General features: G+C 37.8%; 1 protein-coding gene across 25 annotated transcripts in view; it reads right to left on the reverse strand.

The window, feature by feature from the left end:
• Positions 1-23,809, reverse strand: part of PLEKHA5 (pleckstrin homology domain containing A5) — a 160,977-nt gene that overhangs the window by 92,221 nt on the left and 44,947 nt on the right. For 2 of the 25 annotated variants that reach the window (XR_010999538.1, XM_068191907.1), the window contains exon 4: positions 9,259-9,320. The exons of 22 other annotated variants lie outside the window; for them this stretch is intronic. Coding sequence is in view for 1 of the 3 variants with exons in the window: in XM_068191907.1 (XP_068048008.1) it covers positions 9,259-9,320 (62 nt within the window). In the remaining 2 variants the exon portion in view is untranslated. Of the gene's footprint in view, positions 1-9,258; positions 9,321-23,809 lie in introns of those variants that run through there. One more of the 25 variants, XM_068191901.1, reaches the window with a different exon arrangement.

Here is a 23,809-nt window from a genome sequence, read left to right on the forward strand (position 1 = left end):
TAAACAAGGGACTCTCACTGTCAGTAAGTAATGGAGTAATGATGTCAAATCTTGTGTCTTAGGTGGAAAGACGTGGCTGGGGTTGTGTATTCTGTTCCTGTCTGTGAGACGTGGGGCAGTTCTCTTCTGCTCACTGGGCAGTTTTCTTTATCCCTTCCACAACCCATCCTCCCTCCAGGAGATCTCTTCTGTTCATGGCCACTGAGTGTCCCTGCACGGCTGAGAAAATTCCATCATCCCATGGGGAGAGGCTCCGCCCAGGGGGAGGAGCCAAGCATTCCTACCTGGATCCAATCTGACCTTTGGGACACCACAGCAGCCTTTGCCCACTGCATTCCCACAGGAGCAGCTTTCTTCCCCACTGCATTCCCAGAGGACGACCAGGCCCATCTCCAGAGCCCTGGAGCTTCAGAGGAAAACTCCACCCTTGTCCAGGATCCCTGCTCCAGCAGAAGCACAGCTGGCACTGCAGGAGGGCTGAGCCACCATGGAATGGGACTGCTGCCACCACCCTGACCCACAGGCTGCCAGGGCCTGCTCTGACTCTGGCAGTAGTTTGGTTTCTCTTGTATTATTGCATTTGTATTTTTAATTTTCTTAGTTAAGAACCATTATTCCTATTCCTACATCTTTGCCTGAGAGCCCCTTAATTTCAGAATTATAACAATTCAGAGGGAGAGGGTTTACATTTTCCATTTCAAGGGAGGCACCTGCCTTCCTTAGCAGACACCTGTCTTTTCAAACTAAAACATGTTGATATCAGCATTACCACAAGCTGTACTGAAGCCAGCAAGGCAAGGTTTGCACAAGGATCTTTCATTACATCCATGGAGAATGCTGGAAATGGGTGACCAGCAAAGAGCTATTGCTCAAACGTAAAGGCAGCACTGCTCTTTGAGTCAGGAAAGGTGAAACTCACCTTGCCGAGTTGAAATTAGGTGTGTTCATCACACCAATGAGAAGACAAGGAATTTTAGAGTCCAGAAAAGGGGAGCAAGACTTGTTAATTTCATTCTATATTATTCTTCCTTGTTGTCTCTCCCTAAAAAGGAAGGTGCTAAATTGGTGGGATTGGCTGAAGTGGCCAAAAGAATTATGTGCTTTAAAACCACTGAGTTTGTGAGTTTTAAGACCTAACAGCTTTTTGAATTTCATTTCCATGCTTGTCTTTCAAATGTATTTTGCAGACTTTCCTTGAGGATTAAGATGACAGTATGGCAAGCAGCTTTCTAAGGATTTTTCTCCACTGTCTTTTAATGATTTTGCAAATGTTCATGCCAGTGCACAGCAGTTGCTTAGCTTCACTGGCATGGTTTCTGTAAGTACATTCCAGTCAGGTTAGGTCAGTCATTTTGATATCTCAAAAATAAGCAGACTATCAAATATTCACTACTTGAGCTTAAGACACATTTTCCCCAATAATTATAACAAGATTCACATTGCAAACAGTTCAGCTCTTTGCAGAATGAATTCTGATGATCCACATCTATTGGATACTGCCTGTCAGAAAACATTAATTCAATGTTTGGACAGAAACAGAATTACTGATAACCATCTCTGGTGTCATAAAAGACTCAGTATAGTCTGAAAAAACATCTGGTTACAAGTTATAAGCGTCTCTATTCTGCATATTGGGGTAGTTGTTCCTAACATAGATCTGACATGCCAAAGTTATTTATCAATAACTTTAAACCTGTAAATTATAATTTCTGCCTCTAGACCAAGGACTGTGATGTCAACAGGATCAGCAAAGGAATCTCTTGTCTTCAACTAATTTCTTTTCTAGATAAAGAGCAGCAGGGTCTTACTAATTATTATTCCTTATTACTGTAATTCTTCAATTAAAAGGGTTTCTTCTATTTTCATTCAATACGAGAAAGCTGCAGAGAAGTGGAAGTGTATTCACCAGTCACAGCGTCTTCATTTTTATCAGTAAGAACGCTACTGGTGTGTGCATGACGTCCCCCAAGTTAAAAGTAAAGAAAATGTAGACTATTTGCAGACACTGAAATGCTTTTCAGTGAAAAAGGTCCAGTGTCCAGTGTTCAAATTGTAAACTTTTCCTCAATGCCACAGGGATATCAGAGCTTTGCAGGGAACCAGCTAGAAAACATTTTAAAACTACTGAAAGTATTTTTCTTCTAATATTTTTCAAGTAAACAGCTGTGCCATTTTCATTTAATCTTTTACATAAAACTATGGAGGTAACAAGAGACAAAAAATTGAGCCTGGGAAGCTAAAGAGCATTCTGGATCAGAAAGTCTAGAAGTGTTAGAGTCTAGAAGTGCAGAGAAACTACATCATGGTAGTTTTTAGTGTAAAGCAGTGGCTAAATTTACACATGCAGGTATGGATACACCCCTTGCACTCACATGATGCTGACATTTCTGAGCTTCTCTTGGCTGCTGTGCTATTACTTTTCACATAGTTCTTTGACTTTGTTCCAGCTTTCCATAGGTGCAGCAGAAGCTTTCATAACTTTTTGTGTGAAAATGGAGAAGGGGAATGCAGTCAGAGACTCTCAATATCGCCTCAACACAGCTGCCAGAAAATGACACATTACCACTCTACTAGACATGTCACTACAACATAAAATGAAGAAATTAAATAAATCTAATTCTGTTGAAGTCCCACACTGATTAATACATTTAATGGTCCTGTCTTAACAAAATTGAAACGGTTCTTACTTGGTTGGTTTCAACACAGACAAGGTAATGAAATAAAGTGCATCCAAGAGATGAGAAATTATCAATCTGAATCTGTCCTGTGAATGTGAATCGTTACAGGACACAATGAGACAAGAACATCTTGATGCCCAGGGCCCTGAGCTGATGAATTCAGGACCTTAAACTTCCTGTTACAAGGCAGGGCCATGTAAGATACCAGAACAGAATTTCTAAATGGAATAATGCAAATCTGCTAGCTAAGATATTGAAATCAATCCAGCTTCATGAGCAAGAAGAAGTTTCTCTGGGGCTATTTGGATTTTCTTCCAAAATAGGGGGCCAGGTGCAGCTTTGCATTTCAGTGCCTGAGGTATCTTATAGTCATCATCAAGCTAATTGCTAATGTGCCCTTTGGCTTCACCAGTGATCCTCGTTAAGTAAACTCTGTTTCCATTCCCAATTTGTACTATCATGATATAAAATACTCCCCACCATTAAAACAGATAAATACAAATAAAGAGCTAAATACAACTAAAGCAGCAGCTAAATACAACAGCTTAATGTTACATAAACCTCTGTTTCCATTCCAAATTTGTACTGTCATGATATAAAATACTCCCCACCATTAAAACAGCTAAATGCAACAGCTAAATGCAACTGTGAGATACTAATGCTGCAATGGAAGGTTGTGAGGAACATTCTCAACCTATTTCTGATCATTCAGACAGCTGGAAATCCAATTCAGCTGCTCCTGCAGGAAGCACATCATGGCCAGAACCACACTGTACTTGGAGACACTTTCAGAGGCAGCATTAAAGAACTTATTTTGACAGCCTCAGTTTGAGGGCTACTAAGGATATCTGTCTTGTCTTTGCTCATAGAGAGAACAAATGCACTGGGCAGAGTGGGCTGAAACAGATGGTATTACCAAAACTGGTGTTGTTTAAGTCATGCCTTTCGTTCTGTGCTATGACAACCTTGATGGCTTGGGCTATTTTCTCCAGAAGGAAAAAAAAAAAAAAAAATCATCCTATTTCTCAGAACAGTTAAAAAAAAAAAAAAAAAAAAAAAAAAAGTTTAACATAGATTTCCCAGGCAAGATACAATGTCTCATATCAGACAAATTTCTATTGAGTAAAATTGTTAAGACTTATACTGATATCCTGCATTTTAATGACAGCTCCTAAAACCTTTTTGTATTTTTTGTTTCTCCATGCATTTTTTCCCCTCCAAAACCCCCATCATATGCTGAACCCATCCTGTCAAAAAGAAATGTCCATTTAAAATAATGCAATAAATCCATTTTGCTGGTTTTGTTTTTATCTTAACCATGGGTCACACTTAAAGAGACCTCAAGACTCCACATAGCAAATCCTGTTCCAGAAAAACCTTGCAGGTCCTTCCACTAAAGATGTTGCTCAGTGTTGTCACCAAACACAGTTTTCACTGATTAAGAGGTTTTTATTCAGTTGCCCATACGCTAATGTTCATGTAAATGACAGATTTTCTACCAATATGGTTATGTTATAATACCTATGTAATTGCCTGGAAAAAATCCCTGTACATATTATTATATATATTATGGCAAAAGAGGCAAAGGAACCATCTGAAATATAAAGACAGCCAAATTTGGAATAAACTTAAAGACTGAAAATACTGAAATGCTGACTAAGTTAATAATTTCCATATAAACAGGGAAGTATAAAACATAGAAACCTTTTGATATTTGAGGCAAGATATGAATTGATTCGATTTTTTGAGCAAGATATTAATTGCACAAGTCCCTTCAAGCGGCCTGAAGTACTTCATTATTAACATTTCCTTTCTTTTCTCCTCAATGGGTCATACTTTGAAAGAGCATCAAGTTTTGATTGGCTTAGAAAAAATGAAGTCACTGTATGGTACATGCTTCCATTAAAATCAGATTAGCTTAAGGAAAGCACAAAGCAATTCCAGTCTTCTTAAAGGCATTGACATGTTTAAATACTAAACTGTTGTCTCCTCACCACTGCACTGAAATGTGCATAAGACTGAATATCCTGAAAACATTTTAAAATATGGAAACATGCATAAACATAAGGAAAGAAATGTTTTACTGAAAACACACTGGAAAAATTCAAGCTTATGTATGATTCTGAGGAACATTGCTGTATTTTTTTTTCTTTTTGTTCTTCCCCTTTTCTCTTCCCTATGTTCTTGGGAACAGGGATATTCTGATCTACAAAAAGAAATGTTTTACTTACTCTTGGTCATCTTTTAGGAAATTGAAAAAGTTCCAAACAACTCCTTTGTACAAAATCATTTGCTAAATTTTTATTGACAGATATTCCCAATAAATACCTATTCACTACTGAATTGCAATGATCTAGTGTATTCATGGTAAAAATCTGCCAGAATCCACAGAACTGTATTTAATACCCATTTTAAACTTCAGTGTACTGAAAAAGTAGACAATTTTTAGCTCATTCAGCAAGGACTTAGCCAGCTCATTATTTCCACTCTCTTGGTACAAAAAGAGCCAAAGTTTTAAAAAAATAACACAATCCCAAATAGTTTCGGTTTTCACTTTAACAAACCCATTCCTCAACTTATAACAGACACATGTAGAAAGAACTAATAATGCCTTCTTTGCTTTTCCATAAAATCTCAGACTTAATTATACATGGCTAACATTAGAGCCAATTATTTTAAATGAGTACTGGTGTAGATATTCTTTTCCACTTGGAAAAGTAAATTTAGCTCATCCTTGTGAAACATAGCTCCACTCCTTCCTACACTTCATAAGAAAATAAAACAAAACACTAATAAATGGCAGTATCAGATTGTAGCAAATTGTCTAAAATAGGTCAAGATCTGATGCAGAATGCTGACAAGGTTTTTAGACACAACCTTCAGCATAAAATTGTCACAGGCTCTCCATCCTCTCCATCTGGCACACCAACTGAGCATGTGCAATTGTCAGCAGTAGTAAAATCTCTTATTTAGAGCACAGTGTGAATGGAAAAAGGCTGACCCTTCACTGTCCAAAAGATTTTAATAATTCAAAAAACCATTGCCAGGCAGCTAAAGTGATACATATACAAAGGTTCCCCTTCACTCCACATCCTTAACTGATTTTCTCCCCCTGTACAAACAACTGTATTTATGAAAATTCAAGCAAAAAGTTCATTCAAGCATTATTTCAGCAGTGGTGCTCCCTCAAAAGGACTAAAGCCACCACCACATTCTCACTGCTCTCCTGGTGAAAAAGTGCCACAGAAGTCAGTGATTTTTTAGTCATGTGTTAAAAAAAATAGTTTTTCATCCTCTTCAAAACATAACTCAACAGGTTGAATTACATGGCATATATTTTCAATCATGAGTCAGTTCCTCAAGTTCCTTCCAGAGACCTTCAGCTTCTAAAAATCAGAACATCTACATAGCACAATCCTAGGAACTTAAACCTTTCACTCTGCTATTTTATTACCAATTACAATATATTGATCCACAATAAAATACAAGAAAATCCTGATGATGGCTGACATGCCTAAAATGACTGAATATTAACATTCCTCAGCATGGAAAAGCATCACTTTATTCAATTTCAGTTCTCAATTCGGTGCAATTTAAATGTATTTTGAATAATCTTGTTCCTCCAGCAGCCCTTACATACATTCACCTCCCTCTCTGCATATTCTCTGTGTATGTATGCATATATATATATTTATACATATATTTATGCACACACATCTAGAAATATAAAAAAAACCCAACAAAACGAGCACAGACTAAAACTGCAGCAAAACAAAAGGCAATATATTGTTGTCATGTTTTCTGAGTTCTCAAAATAACCTCTTTATGCACAGCCACCATTAAGATAAAAAAGAATCTGCCTTGTCTTTATGATCTTCCCATGACACAAAGTGGACTTGAATGTTAAATAAAACTGGAGAAGCTCTGCAGAGGAGACAGTGTCTTACCTACAAAATTCAGTTAACCTTTGTAACAATAATGTAAGAATTTAGCTTTTTGGAAGACTAACCAGAGTCAGCACTTAACTTCAAAGGGAAGAATAAATATTATCCTGAAGGGTAAAATAGACATGAACAAGGCTATAAAAATAGCTTGTGATGTTTAACACTTGCAAATTTCTGCTTTCCTTTAGACTAAAACTGTTCCTTCACAAAACCTGTGAAGTACAACTTCCTTAGAGGTCTGAAGTTCTCTAGGATTGTCCAGAAATTGCCCTATGGTAAATCTGTGTAGCTTCATATTATTCTCCAGATCTCTGTGACACAGCTCAAGGCACCACCACTATCAAACAACATTTCCTAGCTAGGAGTGAAAACTCATTTTAGAAATAACTAATAATTAAAAATAATAACTAATATTAGAAATAACTAATAATGCTTTGAAGGTAACAAGTTAGTGGAACAAGTAAATGTTGGTTCTTGGGGTTTTTTTTGCTGTAGTTGAGGTTGGGATTGAAAGTTTTTGAGATGATATTTTGTGTTTAGGCTTAAATGTTTACTTTTTGATCTATGCTATAGTCTCACAAGCAGTGAGATTTGCAGTATTTTACTAGCAAGTTACAAAATAAGGTCTTTTAAGGCTAAACTATCTAAATAAGATATGACACAAATTATTTTTGTTTTCAACTTAATAACTAATCACTCGAAGTTGGCGATGCAGACTTTTTTGTTTAATTATAAAATACTACTTAAACTTGTGAAGAAGAAGGTGAAGAAGAAGGACTAGCTTCTGCTTTAAAACTTTTAACTTGTTTCATATATATTACTATATTCTACAACCCCAAACTCTTAAGATTTTTACTTTGTGGTATTACACACGTCTAATCAAACTACATACTCGTAATCTTAGTGTTATCAATTAATTTTGGAAGCTTTCTCCATGGCCTCAGGTCAAATGCAGTGCTCTCTTGGGGGTCAGAGTCTGTCAGCACAGAAAGTCTAAAATTCTCAGCATCCAGGACTCCAACAGCAGTACAGTGATTTATTTTGCTCAGCACAGGTCTGCAGTTCCCCCGGCTGCCTCTCTTTCATCATTTGTCACAGCAGCAATCTAGAATCCTGTTCTGGCAGCCCAAGCACAGCTTTTCTGATGGGTTATGACAGCCCTTTGCCACCAGAAGGCCTCAATTAAATGCATTATCCTCAGGCTTTAACAAAAATCTTAACTCCTGCACCCATTTAGATCATTTTCCCCGGAAAGCCCGCATTAGGGGGTCAAGCAAACTCATGTTCAAGTACTCAAGATCCTCCGATCATCCTCCATCCCCTCCCTCTCCCAAGCAGGAGTGTCAGAGTGATGATGGAGCTTAAGGGCTTATTGATTCTACTCCTATAAATCAGGTCAGCTGGAATCATAACAGGGGCTGTCTTTGGCAAGAGCCTCTTCGTCAGACTCAGCAAATTCACTGACAAGCAGCTTTTCCCATTGTAATTCAGGTCCTTTATCCAAAAGTATATATATCCACAATCACAACAGGGTAAAGCTTATCCACTTGTAAAAACAAGCTCCCCTCCCAACCCCAAAATACTGGTGACTGCATCAGTACTAAGAGCTCCAGTCTCATTCCAGTGATGAACTGTGTCACACCAAAACCTTAAAACACACATGAAGCTCAGTCATGATATTAAACCATCTTTATTCACCCACAGGTAAGTGAAATCAGGAAATGACTTTTTTTTTTTTTTTTGGGAATGGAAGTGGGTGGTGTCAGTTTATCAATTCACTCCCTGCTTTTTACAACCCCAGTTTACAGGTTTTAAAAATATATTGTCAACTGATTTTTTTGCTACCAGTCAAATGCCTTGCATTAAAGAAGCTAAAAGTTAGAATTTGCAGATGCTCTTGGAGGAAAACAAGATTTTAAATCAAGTGCAAGAACTAAGCCCTGATAATACTTTGAATCATAAATCCTGCCTTCCCCACAGTTAATTAGAAGTTAATTAAATCCTAAGCCGTATCAAGCATTCACCTTAACTACTACAAAGACTATAAATTTGTTCAGAAATTCCTACTATATCGTACCAAGGTGCCAAATCTCAGTTGTAACAAAGAACTGGGAGATACCTTTTTCTATTCCTTAGCTGGTTAAAGAAGGAAATACATGCACAGCAGCAAAACTAACATGACAACACCTAACTTACCCTCTTTAGCAATTTGTCTTGAAACCAAGTATTGTAAATATCTTTCAGCATTGTCTTAAATAATTCTCTTCTGCAAGACTACTCAAGCTCCCTCTAAAATATGAGGTGCACAAAATAATCCAGGTTTTCATAAGAACATAATGAAAAATGACTGACAATGGATGGCTTAAGAACTGTTGCTATATTTAGAATAGTTAGCTAATTTGAAGTCAGAGGGAAAAAAAAATACGCTCATTTTTCTGCCCAGCCCAGCATTCCTGTTTAAAAAGCAATTCTTCTCCAGTAAAGAAATTAACACACATATTATTTCACTGAAGAGAAGCACGGCAGAGCCATTTCAAACAGATACCATTATCAGAGAAGAGAGCCAAGTGTGAAGCTGAGTTTCATCTGAGATATCTAAAGGCATCAGAAAGGAAAAGAGATGAATATCAACTCACCAAAAGCAGCAAGGCTTGTCTCACATCTCCACTTGCCAGTTCCAAGAGGAATCATATGTGCACTGATAGAAGGATGACAAAAGGGCATGCTGTGCTCTCCTCCACCCCACTTGAGTGACAGCTCTTCTCACAGGCAGCCCAGACACACACTGCAAAATCTCAAACAGTGGGGACCTGAGGGAGCATGCTCAGTGCCTAATTTAAAATGGCCTGATGCTTCATCTCAGCAGGAGATGGCCTACTTCCAAACAATTTCAGAACTTTAAGTCAAATCTAAAATCGTTAATTGGAATACGCGAAACTCGGCCACCAAGCAGCATTGCATTTTTTTACACCCCCCCCCCCTTTTTTTTTTGTTTTAAATCTGGGCTTATGCACAGATAATTATTTGCACTACTTCCCTGAAGGGCATCCTGAGGCTTAAACACTATCATCATGTGCTTCACTGTAATTACATGATGCCACTGCAATGGATCGAAAACCTTTTTCAGGACAGCATATGGTTTCAACACTCAGCAGCACAATTCATAAATCAGACAAAGACAACAGATCTGCTAAATAGTGTCTATATTGATTTAGGAATTAGCCTACCTAATGACTGCTGGGCAGGTTTTTAAATTAATTATTAATTTTATTTTTTTTAGGGTGAGGGAGTCAAGACAAAAGGCTTGAGAACTGTCTAACAAGTGACTGCTTGAGAACAATCTAGCAAATGATTTATGTTCCAGAGCCATTTACCTCCACTTAAAGTCTCTTTATACATAAAGAAACCACTTAGCTTCTTAATGAAACTATTTATTTGGATATCAGAAGTCAGGTTATTCACATGCAAAAATCCTGTGAACCAGATATTCAAACCTTTTCCCCTCAGGAGATTAACAACTTTTAATACACCCACAGACAAGTGGAAGAGAAGTCTTCCGTGTTTTGGTTTTCTCTGTCTAACAGTCTTCTTTCCATATTTATTATATATTCATTTTTTACAAATGAATACACAAAGTTTTCCTCTGCTTGTGAGAAGAAAAAAGCTGCACCCCAGGCACTTCTGGTTTTTTAAAATGCTTTCCTGCTTATTGTTCAAGCTGAAAGCAGAGCCAGGCAGGCTACTTCAGAAGTGCTGTATTTTAAAGGATGCTATAAAAAAGAGCAGCCCTCCTCCTGTACCACACCTGAGCATAAGATTTGGAATAAACTCTACCAACAAATCCTCTGTGGATACTGGTGAATAAAATGGTTGGTAGAGAAGCAGCACAATATTCTTAATCTTCGCTAATGTCTACAAGTAACTTAAAAATTGGATTTTCCTATCTATCCAAAAATGCTTATATTTACTACAAGGATCTGCAACTTCAGACACAGAGTTTTGAAGTCTACGATATTCACTCTGCACTCCAATGCTTTAAAAATCCTCTTTACTAAGGCAATTATTTTAACATTAATCCTTGCCCTTTTCCTTTGAATTCACACAAAATGAGAGAAGCATTTCCACTTCAGCAATTCCTTCCAGCCATAAACCCAGAAGTCAAGGTGCACAACAGAGCTGTGGCACAGCTGAACCTGATTTCATGAACACACCCAAACATCCCAGTCCATATTCCAAAAACACACTATAAAAAGTTGTTTATTTATAGCCACGTAACACTAACTGTGTTCACTTGATTTTTAATCACATAACACCTTGGTAGTTAATTTTCTTACACCAAAACATACAAAAAGAATCCCTGCTACAGGTTATGTCCATACTGCAAAATTCAGATGAATTCTGCAGTCTACCATATCAAGCCATCTTCTTGATAAGAATTTCACTATTTATTTGGCAGATAGGGGGCACTTTAAAGAAACAAGTACTAAATCATATTTCACATTTTTACCTAAGCTTCTATTCTTCTGTCATCTAACTTTTCATCATTTGCTTTGTTATTGCCCTCTGAACTTCCATATAGATTCAGACTGGTAAATGAAAATTTTATTTTAAAAAATGCTTAAATGTTTATTTTTATTTTTAAATTTTCTTTTTAAAATTCAAGGTGCCACGGACATAAGAGCTGCCTCCTGAGTGAGAAATGTTTTCATCCAGGCAGGCTTGCTCTAGCTTCATTCTGAAAACATCAACAAATAAATAAATGCTATTGAAGAAAGATTACTTGTGCAAATCCACAGCTACCTAATCAGTAGTCTGCAGTTTCTACACAGCAGATGAGGAAGGGGAAAAAGAAGCTGCTAATAAAACCCATTAAAATTGAAGTAAACACTGTTCTTGTTTCAGGTTCATTCCCAAAATCCCATCAAGCTGAGCACAAATCACGAGAATTTTCTTTGAGCTAAACAACAGTTCACAAGTTCAAAAGGTCTGCTCTGAAGTTAAATTTCTGTGGGTATATTCTCCCCAAAAGACAAATTTTCATGGGAAAAAACCAAACCAAGACCCTCTGCACTTCCTGGACAAGTGCCCAACTTTATGGAAGCAAAAGGAAATTTTAGGACAGTTTTGTTATTTCTGTTGATTTTATTGTTTTAATGGCCTTCAAACTGTAGCCACAATAATGAAATGCAAGGGGGTTATGAGCAGCACATAAAGCCAAAAATAATTTGATTTCACAACTAATGCAGAACAGTTGGAAAGCAGTCTCTTGCTGACCTTGAAAGGGTTCCTTTACAATGGCATAAATTTGAGTTTCAAGATCTCGATAAGGAAGTTTTACAGTGAGTGAGTATAAATTTACCAATTTGCCATCTAATAAACATGTCTTGAAAGAATAAAATAATTGAATTAATACATAAGTAGGGAAATGTAGCCTGTACACAGGACTCCTAAGAAAATAATAATTCTGAACATGACAAAGCGGAGATTAAAATCAAACAGCCCTGGAAGCTGAAACATTTTTCTAAAGTTTCTGCACCGATATCCAAACCAAAGTCTTGTTGCCACAGAAAACACTAAAATAATGCCAGACCACTGTGTAATAAAGACAGTGAACCTCAGAGAGTGGAGCAGGAGCACACTGATTTCAGTAAACTCTCTGCAGACAGTTAGAAGCTAAGTAAGAAAATGTCTAATGACTGAAAAACGGTGGTGGTGGTTTTTTTCCTTTCTTTTAATGTATTTAACAAGAAATCAGGTGGCAAATACTTTAAACATCTTTCTTGCCAACAGCTTCTTCACAAGAGTCCACACACGACCAGCCCCGATCACCTGCTCTGACAGCAGAGCAGATCATTTTAATAAGATGGGTGTTCGGCAGTATATTTAATTTTCAGTCTCAGTATCAAACTCGGCACTCTTTCACAATGAAATATGATGCACTTTTAGGGTTATAACCAGGCTTTACGTGGATTTTATTAAGAGCCTTGACTAACGCAATTGACGTTTTTTAACTAAACATGATAAATTCTTCAGTAAATTATATGCAGCTGAGTTTCACGAGACTTTTTGGCATCCTAAAAAGAATTCCACAAGGATGTCTCTTACACACGAGCTCTTTCAGCTCTCCTTTCAGCCTTGGCACGATGACACAAGCAGCTTTCCTGAATTTGGTTACCAGCAGTAATACCTCAAGATGACTCTCTCAAACACTACATCACAGATATGTAAGAATTCTTCCATTTCTATATAAAGCTACATTCTCCAGAAATGTGTAGCAATTTAAAATCTGTTTGCCATTATGTTATTACATCTTATCTATCAGCTGACCTATTCAAGTGGAAAGAACATTTTTCAAACAAAATGAAGAAAAAGGATATATCTGTGTCTAGACAACCACAGGGGGAAAGTTACATATGCTAAATTCAAAAGATGAGTATTTTTTTTTCTTATTTCAATAGTATAATTTACATTCTTGTTTCTACTCATAGTTTTGGCTGTGCTAAATTTTTCAGTGTTTCTGCTGAGTAACATATATTCCCTCTTTTTTTGTTATTTTCTAATTATTTTTGCACTTCACTTGAAAACTGTCCTGGTTTACAGCTTGTCTTTCCATCCCATGCCACGTTTGCCTTCTTTAACTTTCTTTTCTCATATTTTCCCTGTTAACCCATGTCCTAATGTCTTCAGTAGTGATAAAAATTAAATAGACATTGACTCTCTCATGGGGCAAAGAGAACCAAAGGACCCACAAAGTACATGTACATTTAGTACATCAGCTGATACGAGCCTTGGATTTTATTCCTTAAATTATTGCAATCTCCTGATAAGTCTGATTCTTTATAGTCTTTTACTCTTCAAATGCCCCCAGTTAGATAGAATTGTCAATTGAATTGAGCATTCCCATTTCTGTTGCCATTTCTTTCCTAAATACAGGTTTGTGCTCAAGATACAGCGCTTTGTGCTCACGCTCTTGAAGAAGTAAAATGGAAAAATAAGGTTTGTATCTGCTGTTCACAGCTTATAAAAGCAGGCTGCCTGTTGGTCTTTAATATATGACCATAATGATTCATCTGGAAAATTGCATCAGACAATGTGCCAGAACACATAAAACTGCCACTGCTGCCCACACTGTTAGTGTTGGTTCCCAAGTTTAAATATATATATTTATATTATAGGGTGTCTGAGACTAAGCCCAGGTCTGAACCAAGCACCTTTCAATAAATCCAAGCTGTTGTGCCTATCCCAAAGACAAGCTCTAACTACCCAGCCAACCCTCTGCCTATCCCCAGAGTAGAGACAATTCCCTTTCACATACTCTTCTCTGAATACATTTGATTTTTTTTTAAAAATAATAATCTAAAATGACTAAAAATAGTCATTAGATTAAGAAACACATTCAATATGGGGAAGAGAACAACAGTCCCTGACAAAGCAACTGCACTTGCTAAGGTAAAAGTGTTGCTGTTTCTAAAATTCAACCTGTTTCTAAAATTGACTCCCAGAAGTTTTGTTAAAAGAAATCTAGTAAATGATTCCATATATGAATGAGTTTACTTCTGCTGCAAGACTGACGACCTCAAGAATCCAATCGGAATCCCTAATGCCCAATGGAATATATTTTTCTACAATATATTGCTACTGCAAGAATTGTACAAGTCAAAGAAAATGTTTTAGGGCAACATCACCACTGACCTGGTCAGCTGAGAACACATCCTTCCTCTCTATCTGGCATCAACCAAAGCAGCATAAAATATTTTCCAGTTTTTGATGCAACACAGAAGTGAAACAACACTTCAAATCAAGTTTCATAAAAAAAAAATTTTTAAAAAAAATCCAAGTTTCAACCCATCAAATACAAGTTTCTGTGTAAGAAACACTGAAGCTCAGCAGCTCTTTTGTGCTGCAAGACCTACACACATTTTCAAATCCTCATTCAGTAATTGTCACAAAGCACAAATCCCTTTTATTAACTGACAAAGCCAGAGTTAAAACTGCTGCAATCCCATCTGGAAAATATCTCAGTTCTCCTCTCAAAGTAACTTTCCAGTCAGCCACAGCTCTTTGCAACATTCTTAAACTCATTCTGAATTGCAGCTACATATGTGCTCATTAAGCTGCTTCTTTCTATTAATGGCAGGAACTGCAGTAAAAATACCCTTTTGTAGAGTTACCAGTTTATAAAAACAAATATAATGAATTTAAAATTAACTACTTAGAAGAACATGCTATTCTGACAACTTGCTGACAGTGTAGCCAAGAGCAGAATTACAACCATGAACCAATCTGAACAAGCACAAGATCTTTGCCTCATCTCCCAAGTCTGTCAATATGCAAAAATGAAGTTGATTAAATGCTTGCAGTGAAAGAGTGGAGGAAAACCTCTTCTGCATTAGAGAAAATGTGATGTACTGCAAGGGAAATGTGCATAACACTCAAAATTAATTAAAGCAAAATACAGATCAGCATCACTAGATAGCAAAGTAAGAGAGGTTTACTGAAACAAAGAGAAATTCTCAAAGTGCTCAAATGGAAAAAGGAAAACAAAGTTCAACAAAAACCTCACGTGTCAAAAAATAAATACATTGCAGGCTGTGAGGAATCACTTGCAAATGTGTAGAGAGCAAAAAAGGGAGAGACAGGCCCATATCTCAAACCTAACACAGCTCATCGCAACAGCTTTTGAAAATGAATGCTATAGCTCAGAGAACTCTTGGGTAAAACAAACTAACAAAAACAAAAACAAAACAACAAAAAAAAAAAACCCAAAACCAAAAAAACAACCAAAACCCAAAAAAAAAAAAAAAAACACAAAAAACCCCAAACAAGTGAACAAACAAATGAACAAAACTCACCAAAAAGAAAAAAAGAAGACTAACAGACCTTTCAGCTCACAGAAAATCTGGTTTTCCTGAAAGTACCTTATAAGGTCACTCGTTAAAGCTCCTGAAAGAAACTAAGGTGCCAGGGGTTAAGAGATGGCAACGGGTTCACAACAGTGAAAGGACACAAATTAATAAACCTGCAGGGACTTGAGCTCACAAACTCTTCACCCTGATTTCAAAGGGAGGGTGAACACAGAAGTTAAACTTTACCACTACTCCCAGGACCACAGGTAGCATTCAGAAGGGCCCAGCTGAAGGATCCCAGAGGACTTACACAGGATTAGGAACACGGGCAGTAAAATAGCAAATGACATTTAATGGTGGCAGTGTAACATGGTACAAATGAAAAAAAACCCTCTGTCCTTTACACAAGAGCATCCAGTGACAGGACAAGAGGGAATGGCTGCCAACTGGAAGAGTGCAGAGTTACATGAGATATTGGAAAGAATTCTTCACTGTAGGGTGGTGAGACACTGGAACAAGTCAGCCAAGAGAAGCTTGGGACATCCCATCCCTGGAAGTGTTCAAGGGCAGGCTGGACAGGGCTTTGAACAACCCGGTCTTGTGGAAGGTGTCCCTGCCCATGGCAGGGGGGTTGGGAGCAAGATGATCTTTAAAGCCCCTTCCAACCCAAACCATTCCCCGATATTCAGAGGGCATTGAGGTGACCATTTCTACCACGGAACAAAACCTTAGCATGATAATAGATACTATTTTCATAGAGTGGTCATCTCAGAGAACTCACAGCAAGCTTTGTGTGCAGCTGTGGAGCAACACAGAGCTTTGGTCAGCTTCTGAAACAACTCGTGGAGAGTTGGTGGGGGGTCGGGGATGAACACAGAAACCCACCAGGTGCAGTTAAATGCAAAGATAGGAGCTCTGACTCTAGAAGTCACTGACCCACAGACAGCTGGTGGCCAGGAATTCTTGTGCAGGTTCTCCAAAAAACCTCTGAAACAAATCCTCACCTCTGGCAATCTCTGTTTCTGGTAAATGCAGCAAACCCCAGCGAATGCAGCGTTCAAGAAACTGTGAAGACAGCACTGCTGCAGATAATTCCTCCTACATTTGGCTGCTTTTCTCAGCTAAAGTGAAGCCCAGTAAGAATGATGATATAGCATCCATTTATGACAAATTAGGGTTTTGTCTTTTCAAACTTAAAACTAACTTCTAACAGTTTTTTCTACTCCCCTGTCTTCTTCATCTTTTCAACAAGGTAGGGCATGATCCACCCACCTGTGGCACAGAGCTGACTTGCACTTCAAATTACACCAGCTTGCCAAATAAGAACATCTCCCTCCTGCAGGCCAGAGCTTTACCCACTCTTCCCTGTTTCCCTGGGAATTGATACAGCATGGATTGTGGAAGGGAGAGTAGAGTAATTGTCAAGCCACAGACACTGAAAGATTACGAAACCAGTGAACAGGATAATTAAACTCTGAACGACACACAGCTAATTTGCAGTTGAACTTCCCTACACAACACAGGTCTGTAATTATAAATGTCCATCAGATGCCTGAGACAGGGGTAGTATTCATTATACTCGGACAACAAAATTCACCAGCCAGGGTGTAGTTGTTTAATTTTGCTGTCAGCTGAATCACTGGATCCAGCAGAGTGGATTAGCCCCTAATAGCACAGGCTTTCCTTCTGTCCAAGCTGCCACCAGCTCAGCATTGCCCTCCCCAAGAAGTCCACGGCGGACACCAACCTCCTAAAGCTGCTGACAGCAAATCTAATCACAGTGACAGTTCAAATAAAACCAGCACAGATGAAAATCATCATATTCTGGCTTCCCCTTTTGTTAAAATAGATTTAACTGATGTAATGAGCTTTATACTCTTCTCAATAGGAAAAAGCCTACATACATCAATAAAAACTAGAGGGAGGAACACTTGAAATGCTTTTTTAATTGACTTTTGTTTTCAGGACAACAGCCCAGGGATAAAGTTTCATTAGCACTCCAATATTTTATGTCCTTCAAAAAGTACACAATTTATTCTCAGGATACCATTCAAACATGATTCACAGGAAATAAACTAAAAACAAAACCGTAAGAAAATCTACAGTTCAATTGGATTTACATGAATAATAAAAGTCTCTTCAGTTTTAAATCCTCCAGTCCAAATTCTTTTAAGACAGTATACACCAGAATATTTTGCAAAGTGATTCTATCTTCTTAGAATACTCATCTTTAAAATTACTAACACTGACATGCAGTCATGTGTATTTACAGTACCTTTAAGAACAGAAAAGTAAATACTGGAGCTTTGACTTCCTGTAAGTAAAAGACTCATTATCATCCAAAGAACTTAAAAAAAGAAAAATCACGGGAAATTTGAGAGGTAAAGTGCATGGTATATTACATGCTGAAACCAAACTACAAAAGCCCAGTTAGTCCAAAATAAAAGAAAAAACTTAATGAGCAAGATAGCCAAAATGTGTGCCTTCAGTGCAAGCCAGGGGCAATTCATTCACAGCTTCACTTTTTCTTTCAAGCAGCCTCTGATGGGTTTTTCTTAAGGCTAAGGTATTACTTAGAAACATACACACACAAACTGAAATAAAGTCACAAAGCAGCATTGAAAGTGAAAATTAAAAATGTTTTGACATCCTACTTGAAAACCAGAAAAATAAAAGAAAGACCAAATGCTTTATTCAACACTGATTATTACATGAGACCATGATTTCTTTAATCCTCTGCTGTGGAGATGGGAGTAACAAATCAAAATTTGCTTGTGTTTCAAAATTGCTGCTGATTCTGCACCTTTTAAGCCATTTGTGACTCAAGATTTCAAAGCAAACTGCTTGAAACTCATTAAAAAACCCTAAACAATTGCATAAATTCAAATAAAGTAAGAAAAGATGACAAACTGGTTTTGGTCTTAACTGAAAATGAAGAAAATTATATAAAAGGACTGAATTACTTTCAGTAATACAGTTTGAGAAACACAAGCTCGCAGAGTGCAAGTTCAGGCACACCATGAGTGTGCAAACATCATGAATGGACAAAATGTGCAAATGTGTGTGATCCAGCTTGTTTACAAGGTTCTCTGCCCAACAGCGGGGAAACAACAGCCTACTACAGTGCATTATACACAAAAAGTTGGCAATGTGCAGTTTTACAGTCAATGATTTCCTAGACAAAAGGCACCGTGTTTGTTTGACCCACAGAATTCAACCAGGCACACAGCAAACCCTACTGGACCATCTTTCTGCCACGTGCAGCTACAAAATTCTCAGGAAACCGTCTCCACACAAACAAGAGTTCAACATTTTTAGCATGTGAATTCCTCCATCTAAAAAAACTCTGTTGCTTTAAGTGCTTTTAAACAATTTATGTAGAGCTGCAGATCCCAAACATATCACATTATATCTGAAAACCCTTGAAACAATAATCTAATTTACTCTGTATATAAACATGCAGTATTGCAGAATAATTATGAAAGAGCATTAATTATGGATTAATACTCTTTCTTGGTAAATCCTTAGCTGCTAAGACTGTAATGCTGAGATATTATAGTATTACCAAAATGAATCATTGTGCTCTCAACTGCAGAGCCGTGCCAGCAGAGTTGGAATAGGCTGGCAGCATCCTGCCACTGGAGAAAAAACAAGAATTTGTTTTATTTCCTTAGCAAAGGGTGTCTTACAGCTGTTGACATCTGCCAAATCTTGTACTTGCAAGGGCTAATGAGACAGCAGCATGAACTAACCCCCAGCTACTAACTGAGGATTAATAATTGAGTATTAATGGATTTTTATTTGTTCACCTACACCAGGGCAGCTCCTGAGGCACAAACTTGCAGCTTCCAGCTGCAAGGAAGTCACACCACAGCCCATCAGGACGTGCTGGGATTTACAGGATTGCACAGCAGGGCTTGAAGATTCATTGACATCTCTCCCCTATTTTGAATAATTCATTAACATGTGTAAAGCAAACAAACAAAACACAACCCCTGTTCAGAACTCCACACTCAAACACTCTCCACTCAAGAAAACCCAGGATCTGAAACTCAGAAATTTCTTCAGAACTGGAAAATCAAAAACATACCGGGTTATTTTGATTCTTTAGTGTTACATTGTGGCATAGTGTTTCTTTCCCTTTCTTTTTAATTTCTCTAGGCAAACTATTTCAGATTTTTGTGTGCTTGAGAAATGACTCGTGCAAGTTGACTGACAGGCATTTGAATTTCCTGTTGAGTGTGAAGACAGACGTTACCTTTGATGATTATCACATTTATTCCTTCTGGATATGAATTTTAAACCCTCTATTTTTATTTTGTAGACAATATCTAGCATTTCTGCTCTTTTAAGCATTGGTTAAAGATACTCAAACATTAAGTGTCAGCATTTACGCTTGCCTGTAACATGCATTTTCTCCAAAGATTTGATTTTATTAACTCAAAAGCAGCATTAACCCTCAAATATTTCATCCATGTTTTCAAGTTTGGAAGCAACTTTAGAAAGATGAACTGACTTCTATGCTGATATCCTCTCACAGCAGCTTTCTGCTTTTGAACTCTGTACAGAACATTTATGCCTGTTGTTGGATGAGCACAGGTTAGTGTGGCAACAGGTCCATTCTAAAAATCATTCCCAAACTCCTCTTCCCTCTTGAAACCATTAAGAAATTCTACTTAGATGCCAACTTCCTTCCCTAGAATTCTCACCAGCATCCCAGAACAACCCATATTTAAGTGATTCAGACGTGCATAAGCTAAACAGTTGGAGAAACAGGTTTTATTCATGATGATAATTATTAATGGTATGAAGTACATCTGAGAATAATTACACATAAACTAGACCTCTTTGGCACTGCAGTACTTGGCATGGTTTTTGCAACCTCAAGTCACTTCACCTGGAAAATCTTATTCTTGTGCCAAGGAGTCAAATATATCCTGCATTAGTATTTTAATGTGGAACACACATGGCTTATTCACAGAAGCATGTGAAAGAAGTAACTTGATCTGCAGTGTAACCTAATATACAAATGCAACTTTAAAAAAAATAATAATACCCCACTAAATAAAAACTAAATCCCATCCAAATATTTAGCTTGTCCTGAAAAACTGAAGCTCATAGTGTAAGAGAGTCTACATTTATTAAAATGAATCTCAAATGTTCTTCCTGGCTTGACAACAAGAGCAGGAAGGTTGCCACAGAAATGGGTCTTACCCTAGGCAAAAAAAGGTAAACTTCCTCAGAAAAATAAAAACCAAACCCCCCAAACTGTCTCACACTTGTTTGTTGGTTTTAGACTTCACCTCAAGTTTCAGAGCTGCTGAGAAAGGACTGCTGTGGTTTATCCCTCTAAATCATTTACATAATTTTTTATAAAAAGAACAGAATTCGCCTTCAGAGCATGGAAAATAAAAAGAGTAAGTTTCCTGGAGAAAAAGACTTCTTTCTTTCCTCTGGGCTATCTACTCAGGGATGGCACAGAAAGGAGAGAGAAGGAAAGAGAGCAAGAATGGATTAAACAGTCACAAATTTCTGGTCCCAGTGATAACAGAATTACTCTACCTTTGAAATCTTTCATCATTACAAAAGTCACTCTTTCTTCTGAATCAGTGATTTGTTTTAATCACACTGATATACTTGTAACCCACCAGTACTTGTGCCTTCAAGGATTTGGTCAGTTCCAGCAGATTAACAGCCTAAAAATGCAGTGAGTTAGAGATTTCATGAGAAAGTGCCATATTATTTAACATTCACAGCACAGTTACCATGAAGTTCTTCCATAAAGGCTAATGTTTTTACCAGTCAGTGAGTTACATTTTCTTTAGGAGATTTTCCATCTATATTCAGATGATCTTTAAGTGTCTGATATGATTGGCAAAAAATATCCAAATGTTTTTGTTAACAGGAAGAACACGATCAACAGATTTTAACTGCATTTTCATTGTGCTCCTTGAATTGGTTTGGACACAAAAGTCAACACTTCCATAATGCAATGAACTATTTCCATTCCCTCCCCTACATTCAATCATTTCAACAAAATAAAAAGCAACATTTAAAAATATTTTGACACTTCCCTCCCCTTTAGATATATATACACTAACTGGTTGAAAGCACAGTTACCCAATGAAGCCAAGCAAACTGCTTTTTTTTTCCCACAAGAAGGATGGAAACACCAAATATTGCAATTCTCTTTACCCTTGACATACCTACTTTTCCCACACCATCCTCATTTGTGCCCTGTTACATTTTATTCCACATTCTACCCCAACACTGCTTTTTTGTCCTCTTAGTCCACTTCTAAGCTTGTGCCAAAGTAAAACATTAGACCTGACATCCACTGTGTTCTTGTAGCAAGTTTGCAAAGAGGAAGGAACACTGAGAGCTTGAAAGAAAGCCTGAAAACACCACCTGCTTTAAACAGCCTGAACAATCTCTGCTACTAAAGCAAGGCAATATTAATGACAGATTTCTTTCCAGAATAGAAATTCTTTCAGATTTCTAGTCTTTAAGTTCAAATTCAGTTTAATTAATCTTTAAAGCATGCTATTTGTGTACACTGTATGTGGAGTTGGTGCATAGTGCATCCAGTACTTAGACTTGTGCAACAGAGAAGCATCACTTCTTACTGAGAGGCTGAGCCACTCAGTCTCCTCTGAGAAAATCCACACAACCAGGAAAAAGCAAAAGAAAAACCACTCCTGAGCCAAGGTGCCCAGCATAAGCCACGTCCCAAAAGGTTCTGTGTCCCTGGCAGTGCTTGCTCCAAGTCTGGGAGAAAGCTGACAAAAATCTCCCTCCCTCTTCCCTCCTGGCTTCAATGTGTTTGTCCACTTATCAAGGGAATCCAGCTCCTCCTGGGATGGGCAGGAGAACAGGCAGTAAATGCTGCCATCTACCAGAAATTCAGGAGTTTTCCATTTCAGCTGGCAGTAAGAAAGCAGGGAGCTGGGGGGAAGGCAGGGGAGCTGCTGGGTGAACACAGCAGCCAGCTCTTATCCAGTCATAATCTTTAAAACATAAAAGCCACTAAATAAAATCCACAAGGAAAAAGACCTTTCAAAAAGTGGAACCCGGTCCAAGTATGGAAAGCAAGAATGTAAAGCCACAATTCAGCAGGCCAAGAAAAATTGCCTCTGGCGTATGGCACAAAAATCGAACAGAGGCTTGCTCCAAATAGACAGAATTCTCTTAGAATCTTAAGAAGGGGTTTGATCTGAAGAGGCAGAAAGAGCACTCAAGACAGGCAAAACCACAGTAAAACAGCCAGCCACATTTTTTTTCATTGGAGAAACCAAGTTCCCCTTAGAAGCGCTGAAGCATTTCTTTATAGGCAAGAGAGTTATGAAGTGTCCCAAAGCAATGCCACTACAGAAGTTTTATTTTAGAGAACTGGTAAGTGAACTGCAATAAAACCACCTGGTTAAATTAGTATTTATTTAATTATTCTAAGGAAATACGGAAAAAAGTTCATAGTATGTCATAATGACTGCACTTTGCATATAAGCTGCCATTTTTATCAGAATAATGTGGGGATCCTGTCTGCCTCTTCACTTCTCCACTTTTTTCCAAATTCAGCCTCTGTATTGAGTGGTTACCAGGTATTAAGAAGAACACCATTATCAGGCATTCAGAGAAGAACATAATCAATAGAAATATTAATTCTTAGAGTATACTGTGAAAAAAATGGTATCACCTCTGTAGGGGAAAGCCTCATCTTGCACATTTCTGGTAATGGAATCATATTACTCAGAGACACATGGTTATCTGCAAAAATGTGATTTTTTTTTTCAAGTCCTTCCTTCAGATCTCTTAAAGAAGCCTCATAGTAAAGAAACAAAATCTGAGCCCTGTGTATGTATGGGTAGGAATATGCAGAATATGAGACCCATTAGAGTCAAGGTATTCATAAGCTCCCTGAAAAAGCAAGTGAAGTGCATAGGAATAACTTGCACTTGACAGAAAATTAATCAGGACAGGGAAATTTGATGGAAGAGGGCTGCTGAGAAAACCCACAATAGCCCATGCCTGAGATACAAGATAGCAGTTCAAAGGGGGTGCATTAATTGAAAAGGATTCTTACAGGAAAGAGAAGTGCAGCCAAAGATCCAGCCTGGATGAGGTGCTGCCTCTCAGAAAAGGGCTGGAGACCTGCACTGTGGTTTCAAAAAGCATCAGCCCAGAGGCAGTAAAAAAAAAAAAAAATACTGGAACAGCAGCCAGCTGTTTCCCTACAGAACTCCAGCCCCGTGCCCCTACTCCAGCTGTGTGCTCCTTCAGGGACAGTAGGGAACAAGGACAGCTTCAAAGAGCCCGGGTTTAACTGGACTCAAGCTCAGGGAAT

The sequence above is a fragment of the Anomalospiza imberbis genome, chromosome 5 (genome assembly GCF_031753505.1).
Source record: "Anomalospiza imberbis isolate Cuckoo-Finch-1a 21T00152 chromosome 5, ASM3175350v1, whole genome shotgun sequence".
In the NCBI taxonomy this organism is placed as follows: Eukaryota; Metazoa; Chordata; class Aves; order Passeriformes; family Viduidae; genus Anomalospiza; species Anomalospiza imberbis.